The sequence below is a fragment of the Theobroma cacao genome, chromosome 3 (genome assembly GCF_053813885.1).
Source record: "Theobroma cacao isolate CCN51 chromosome 3, ASM5381388v1, whole genome shotgun sequence".
Classification (NCBI taxonomy): domain Eukaryota; kingdom Viridiplantae; phylum Streptophyta; class Magnoliopsida; order Malvales; family Malvaceae; genus Theobroma; species Theobroma cacao.
In genome coordinates, this window is record NC_142641.1 from 38,492,281 (window position 1) to 38,499,944 (window position 7,664).

Here is a 7,664-nt window from a genome sequence, read left to right on the forward strand (position 1 = left end):
AATTGATTTTCAAGATTATTAAAAATTTAGATTATGTTGAAAATAGTGAGAGATTGTTGGATATTTTCAACAATAATAATGAAAGAACAAAGAGAAGAAAGTCCTTTAAATAATTATATCTGTTCCAAACAGTTATATTTATTCAAAAGGTTATAATATATCTGCATAAAGTGACATATCTTTATCTATAAAAAAGACTTTATAAATTTTTGAAAATACATCAACACGAAAAATTTGCAATCACTCTCGCAAATTCTCTCCAAATTCTTCTTAACTTACTTTTATGTTGTTTTGTTGTAAAAAAGAATTATAAAAGTTTGATAATCTTATCATATATCGATAAATATTCAATAAATTAATTTCACCAATGCAAATCATTAAGTTTCATTATCTTCTTGAACTTTATCATGTGTAATCCTTTCACGTACTTAAATAAATAATCAATGAACGAATAGAATGTTAAAAAAAAAGTGATATAGATATACGTCTTAAACTCTTTCCCTAATATTATTTTTTTGTCAGTCTTGCGTCTAACTGAACCAAGCAACCAAAGAAAGAACATATGAGCCACAACGGCTACAAGCCCATCAGGACTCAGTTTATTGCCTGCTAAGCTGCTACCAGGCAGCCCCTTGGTCCCTTTTTCCAGGAAATCAGCAGGACAAGCTGCTAAAGAATTCGTGTACAAATATTTATTCTACTTCTTCAAGAAATGTCTCTCTTCCAGAATCCTCAGTCCCATATATCTGCATATCATAAGTTTATTAGAAAACTCCTATTCTAAACAATTATCTATGCTAATAATCCTCAACAATATTCCAAATAAAAATTTTGAATTACACCGGAAGAAAAAATAATAAATTTTGCAAAATTAATGCGTTATTGTTACCTTCCAAGCATCATAACAGTAGCTTGAGGATTAGTCCCAGGCGAGCGAGTAAATGTAGACCCATCTATAATCCTTAGGGCATCCACACCATGAACCTTGTAATCCTTATCGACAACACTGCCAACTAGGCAGCCTCCATGGTAATGCCAAATGGTCATGACTGTGTCGATGCAGAATTGTTCCAAGGAAAATGCTGAAGTAAGATGTTTTGGTCTCAGGTTAAGGGGCAGCCTTACTATCAGGTTTAGCAGAGCCTCTGTTGATAAAATTTTGTAACGGAAATTTGAGAATGCTTCGGAATTGATAGCATTTATAACAGTTTTCATGGCTTGCACACACTTCCTCAAGTCCTCTGGTGCCTGGAAGTAGTTAAAGGTGACCTTGGGGTTGTCATGAGGATTCGTACTCCGAAGCTCAAGATGGCCTCTCGACGTTGGGTTTTTCACTTTCTCAAAAACAATGCCACCTTTTATTCTTGTGTTAAGGAAGGAGCGAGAGTTAGCTATTGCTTCCTGAAATATACTCATAGAGCTCTCCTCAGTCTACACATACCGCCAGAGTTATAGTGTTAGAGATTCATTGATGGTGGATGAATTTCTCATGTATAGTATAATTTAAACTCAAGCACCGCAAACCTTCAAAGGAGGGAAAAACAACCTGATTTAAGATGGACGCCAACTCTTTAGCAACCCTTTGAGTCCAAGTGGGAGCAAAACTCACACCGCTGCAGGCTTCTATATAGCTATCAAATCGGGTGATGCCCACAATGGAAACGAGTGACAGCTCGACAGGCAGAGGAGATGGAATAAACAGAACGTTCAATGGATTATCGACCATCCCCTGGCCAACCAAGGGCTGGTCCATCACCACTTTGATGCCCAATGCTTCAAGTTGATGAGCAGGGCCAACACCACTTAACATTAGTATTTGTGGGCTTCCAAGGGCACCTGCTGCTAAGATCACCTCGCTTTTGGAGTCTCTTGTCAAGAATGCCGAATGTCTTACTCCCATTGCATCTTCAAAAATCACCCCATCCGCTCTTGGTCTTGAAAAAACTGCCTCAACACAGTATGTTTGATGAATCAGGAAACAGCGAACAAGTAAAATTTCAAAGGTTTTTGCTCAAAGCAAAAAATTCATTGTTACTATTTTACTACCTTACTCCTTACTTCTTAAGTTGTATTCAATATTTGGGTTGCAACTTAAACAAATTATGCATGCATACCTATGGTTTTTTGGTGGTGCAACAAATTCACTGATTCAACAAAAATATACTCTTTACCTTTTGTTGAAAATATGATCTTTTGTACCGTAGCATACAAGTAAACCTTAATATTCAATGGATTAGCATACTCAAGCAAATCAGCTGCTGTATGTCTATGACCATCCGTATCAAATATAGTTCCACCAACTTTGGTCCCATAAACATGATCATAGGTGAATCCATTATTCGGCAAAACTCCAGCTTCAAGCAACCCATTTCTAAGAGCAGATTGCCACTGCAACAAAGGTGGCTTAAAAGCTACCTTTTTTTCAACCCACTGGTAGGAATGATTAACTAAAGCTTCATTCAAACCAGCTTGCTTCAAGAAATCAGCTTCAGCATGTGAGTAAAACCCTGCATTAATGACTGATCCGCCACCAAGAACGCGTGCTCGGCTGTTGTAGACTCCATCCTCCGAGATGAATGTTTGAGAATATGATCCGGGAGAGTGGTCTAAAAGATTTGGGAAGAAATTCTCTTTGTCCGACTTGCCAGGGTTGGCGTAGGGAGATCCTCCTCTTTCCAGGACTAAAATATTTGCGCTTGCGGAGAGGGTTGCAGCCAAGGGACAACCAGCGGTTCCTCCACCAATGATTATGTAGTCATAAAATGACACTTGTGGAGCTGAGGTTGATTCTTGGACAAAGCTGTAATAAGGAGCTGCAAAAGAGAATTCTGTACGTGTTAAGATTGTGTTTCTTTCTTCTATTTTTTTTCCAAGTTCTACATTTATGTACTATAATACTGCTAGTGTGGGAGAGGGAATGGCATGAAAAAATAATATTACTACCTTTCACTGCGTAACAGAAATGAAAATGAGCAACAAAAACCAGTACTGCAAGAAACATCGACGATCCCAAACCCATGTTTTGCCAAGCTTTTTCTGCCAAGGAACTCATCAAAGATGGCAGATATCCGACAATCCGGCTGTCCTTTTAAAAATCCCCAATGGAAGAAGAAAGCTCGACCCTGTCATTTTCTCTTACTGCAATCCTAACTTTCTTTAGGTACAAAGAATCCCCGGTGTCTAACTCGCAGAAATAGAAGTTCTAGTTCAACAACAATTAATATCTACACTACCTCACTCATTCAAAGATTCAGTGCCCATTTCAACTTTGTCAAAATGCAGGAACGAGGTGTGACATGACCGGCACTGTCTCATAGCCATTTCCATACATATACGGACCCGAACTTGTAACTCCCTACCCTTACGCCAGGCTGCGAAGCACTCGACGAAAATTGGGGGTCAATAAGTAATAGTAATCAAGGGAGCTAAAAGCCTACCTGACAGAGACTATGCACTGATTTGCTTGCTCCTGACTATGATCGAATATCTTGGTATCTATGGTAGATTGGTGCGGCATGCTTTATCAAATAAAAAGAGGTACGTATTGGCGGGCCCGTTCCAACTGCATGATTCTTAATTCCTTAAATTAATTAATTTGCCTCTGTTAAAGACAAAGAATTAATTAGGTTCTACTATCGTTTTTCAATTTTCAAAGGAGTAAAGCAACCAGTTGTGGCCAAGTCAATTAATTCTTTCCTTTTTTTTCATCATCGGTAGGTTAAACTGATCTGCTTTTAGCTACTAGTAATATATATTCTTTGGATCGGATCGTATCGCACCTCTTCATGACATAAGAATGCAAAACTCGAACATTTGGCTGTAAAGCTTGTAATTCACTTTATTATTTATGGATCAATAAAAATTTCTTGACATAATATTTAAAAAATTTCTAAATTATTTTAAAAAATTTAAATAAGTCTTTATTTTTTTATTATTTTTAATTAAGTTTTTATATTTTTATTTTAAACCAAATAAACCCTTATACTTAATTTTATTTTGAGTCAAATAAACTTTCATTATTAATGATTAATTTAGTTAAAATGTCACTTAATATTCGATGTCACATGATGTTGATGTAATATATTGATATGTCATAATAGATGATAATATAATATGATGATATGATCATTTAATATTTTTCATTTTCAACATCAACACTATATGAACAAAAATGACTAATGACAATTAATCAACATTAATTAGAATAGCTTATTTGAATCAAATAAAAGTATATGAGCTTAATTAAATGTACTAAAAGAATAATAATTTATTTGAATTTTTTTACCTAATTTAAGGGTTTTTTGAAGCATTATATTAATTTTCTTTCCTTACTAATCGAAAGAAATTTTATTCAAAAAGTAAAGTTCAAATTTTTTTAAATGAAAAATAAAAGAAAAAAAATCCAATAGGTATACTTATTTTGTTTGAAATATAGAAAATGTATGTATTATCTATATATAATATAATATAATATAATATAAAGCTCAATGAGTTCTAAGGTTTTAAATTTGAAAAGCTCAAATTTAAATGTTGATGAAGTGGTGATGTTAATTTAGGGGGAAAATAAGGAGAACAATTCTTTTGTATGGTAGATGATCCATTTAATTTTCATAGGCTCAAAAAAATAAAAAAATTTAAATTTAATATTTATAGAGAAATATTATATTATTGCAGTTTTTGGTCTATGAACCATGATTTCTTAAAAACTTGATTGTAAAAATTAAACATTTAAAGAAATTCTTAAAAAAATCCAAATTGTTATATATATGTCGTAATCACCTTATAATTATAATTATAGAATTCAAATCTCCTTTCTTAATTTAAAAAACAAAAAAGTAAGTTTTCGATTGTAACCTCTTCGAACAGTGTTACCTACCTAAACCCTTCCGGGTCCCGCCCCCTCATCTACCCTTTCAGGCGATCTTGATTATGGCAAGTTTGTCATAATTCAAGCTACGTGGCCCATGTTTTTGCGCTAAAATTGACAAAACAGAGCTCGTGCGCTGGCAAGCCCATATGGGGACCACAGCTGGCTCAACACAATAGTTAGTTAGTGGATGGTCGTTGGAAAATTTTAAGAAATTAAATTTGTCTAGAGTTTTGATAACCTTTTTAGTAGAACTTAGTTCCTTTTTCTTTTTATGAAATAAATGATCGGATGGAAAAAGAACAATTCACTTCTTTTTCCTGAGTTATTGTTCGAGTTTTTTTTTTCAAGTGATCAAATTTGATATAATAAAGTCTGAAATCTTAATTACACAATTAATAACATTTGAGGGATTATTAAGCTACAAAATTAGGTAAGAAGTAAAGACTTTTATAGAGGTGGAGGCACCATAAAATGTTGTAAAACTAATCATAACAAAGGCACTAATTCATCATTTTTTTTTGCTGAGCTAAAAATGTAAAAACTTTAATTTCTTAAATAAATAAATAATATAAATATAAAATTTTATATTTGATGTACTATCACTGTATTGATTTTAAATATTGTTAGTGAATAAGATATTGACTTATCATTTATAGATAAATTCGAAATTGTAACGAGTCCACGTTTTCAATTTAAAAGATATATTTATTGGTGGAAGTAGATATTTACCTATAAACCTAAGATTTATCTCATCTTTTATAGTTATGAGATTTGTAATATTTTACCTCAGTTAATTGTACAATGTTCAACGTTGACTGTTTCACCCATAAAGAAAAATGACACACCTTGGTCCGAGTCTACTCTAGTATCTCTTATAGAGGTCTCACAATGACACACCTCAATCTGAATCTACTCTGGTATCTCATATCGAATGAGAGTCTCGCATCAGTAAAAATTTGAATAAATTCTTATATTACTTGTCATGAGCATACATTTTCAATTCAAAAAACATACTTATTAGGTAGACAAAAATTTTTACTTCTAAACTTAAGATTCATCCATCTATTGATGTGGAAGTTGTCACATAAATGAAGTAGTAACATTTGCTTCAAAGACAACGTACATGAACAAATGCAAATCTTAAATATAATGCATCAAACTAAACTGACGGTCCTTAACTCCTTATGTCGGGGTTCGGTGTTAACAAAACTGGCATAGATCCAAAGTAATAGCCTTGGAACAGGGTTGATTTTCATCCATTTGCCATCTCTTTCAGTACTTTAGCCCAAAAAAATCAAACAGATCAAATGGATGAGTTTAAGGGCTTGTCAAATCAAAATTAAGTGGTCCTCTTTGTGGTAGTATATTCCTCAATAAGTCAATATTCACAAAAAATATAGCTGGTGACGACATACTTTATAATTTTGCATACAATCTTTTGATATAACATGAACACAATATATAGTTGAAAGGTTTTAATTTTGTATAATTATATATGTTCATTTCATAATCATGTTAATTCGATTAAAATATAAAAAAATAATTAATATTCATGAAAGAGAAAACAAAACAAACCATGAAAATAGCATCTATATTTTGAAGTTTAAATTTGAATTCAACAGTTGCTGCATAAAATAATAATCGGATAAGGATTACAGTGTAAAGGATGAAAAAGACAGTCTCATACCTGTCTCTGCGTGACAAAAGTGGTTCAAAGCAAAAACAGCAACAAGGAAAACCGTGGGATACCTCCATGATTCCAAATGCACATAGCATTTCCCAACTTTACTTCCAAAGAGCTCATGGATGAAACAACTAAAATCCATTTCCTCTCTTCTAATCTTTTTCAAATCCAACATGCAGCTTATTTTCTTTACCCACAAGTTTAACGTTGTCAAATTAGTGCTTGATGAATTGCCCGTTATCTTATCATGATAATAATACTATAGTATATATATCAACGTCGTCAGACTGACTAAACTAATGCCTTCATTCAATGCCGTTCTAGTTAAATAAATGAATAATGTGTGGCATCAATTATTACTCTTAAAGACTCGTAACCATATGGCAACGCTCTACCTCCCTAGCAAATTGGATAACAAGCATTATTAATTATATAATTAATATATAGTTGGTATTACGTTCTATATTAACATTTAAAGTATTGTCCGTTTAAGCTCGCTAGTCTCACGATTTTATTTTACAAAAAACACTTTATAAGTTGAAATTGAAGATAATATGAACTCTTAAATATCTAATCTCACTTTAATAGACAATCAATGTAAGATTTATGACTTTTTTTTGAGACCACAACATCTTAACTTGATGTGGTATTCATGACTTTTCACTCAGATTGTAACCCTTAATTTATAAAACTAAACTAATACAAAGGATGCAACTCTTGAAGAAGTAAAGATGAAAGGTCAGGCAAATTTTTAAAAAGATCTAGTAACCAGATTTATCAATAATCTTCTTCAAAGAGTTTATTGGATGGCTTAGGACAATTTGTCAAAAGTTTAGTAATGTCTTAGATGTTTCCATTGCACGAAGAAGATCTAAAAGAGATAGAAATTTTGGATTTATCAGATTTGCTAGTATAACAAAAACTAAACGGCAGTATGAAATATCCTATGGCTTTTTTATCACAAGATTGGAGTTAATATAGCTAGATTTAATCCCAAATTCCGTTTTGGAAGAAAAGACCAACACAAAAGAAGGATACGAATAAGATGTTTAACAAATAGCAATTGTACATATTATAGGTTAAATCAATGTGATTCTATTAAAATACGAA

General features: G+C 32.7%; 1 protein-coding gene across 1 annotated transcript; it reads right to left on the minus strand.

Annotated features, from left to right (window-relative positions):
• Positions 1-507: 507 nt before the first annotated feature.
• LOC18605475 (protein HOTHEAD-like) lies at positions 508-3,019 on the minus strand. Its single transcript, XM_018117446.2, has 5 exons — positions 2,944-3,019; positions 2,172-2,813; positions 1,547-1,944; positions 890-1,431; positions 508-746 (listed from the first exon to the last, which is right to left on the minus strand). Exons 1-5 carry the CDS (start codon positions 3,017-3,019, stop codon positions 698-700), a joined length of 1,707 nt encoding a protein of 568 aa, XP_017972935.2. The 3' UTR covers positions 508-697.
• Positions 3,020-7,664: the final 4,645 nt, after the last annotated feature.

Excerpts from the sequence above, each read along its gene's own strand:
- LOC18605475 (XM_018117446.2), bottom strand. The coding sequence starts at position 3,019 with ATGGGTTTGGGATCGTCGATGTTTCTTGCAGTACTGGTTTTTGTTGCT. Across the intron at positions 1,432-1,546 it reads TGGCGTCCATCTTAAATCAG|ACTGAGGAGAGCTCTATGAG; the intron begins GTTGTTTTTCCC and ends CGGTATGTGTAG. Across the intron at positions 747-889 it reads ACTGTTATGATGCTTGGAAG|ATATATGGGACTGAGGATTC; the intron begins GTAACAATAACG and ends TATGATATGCAG.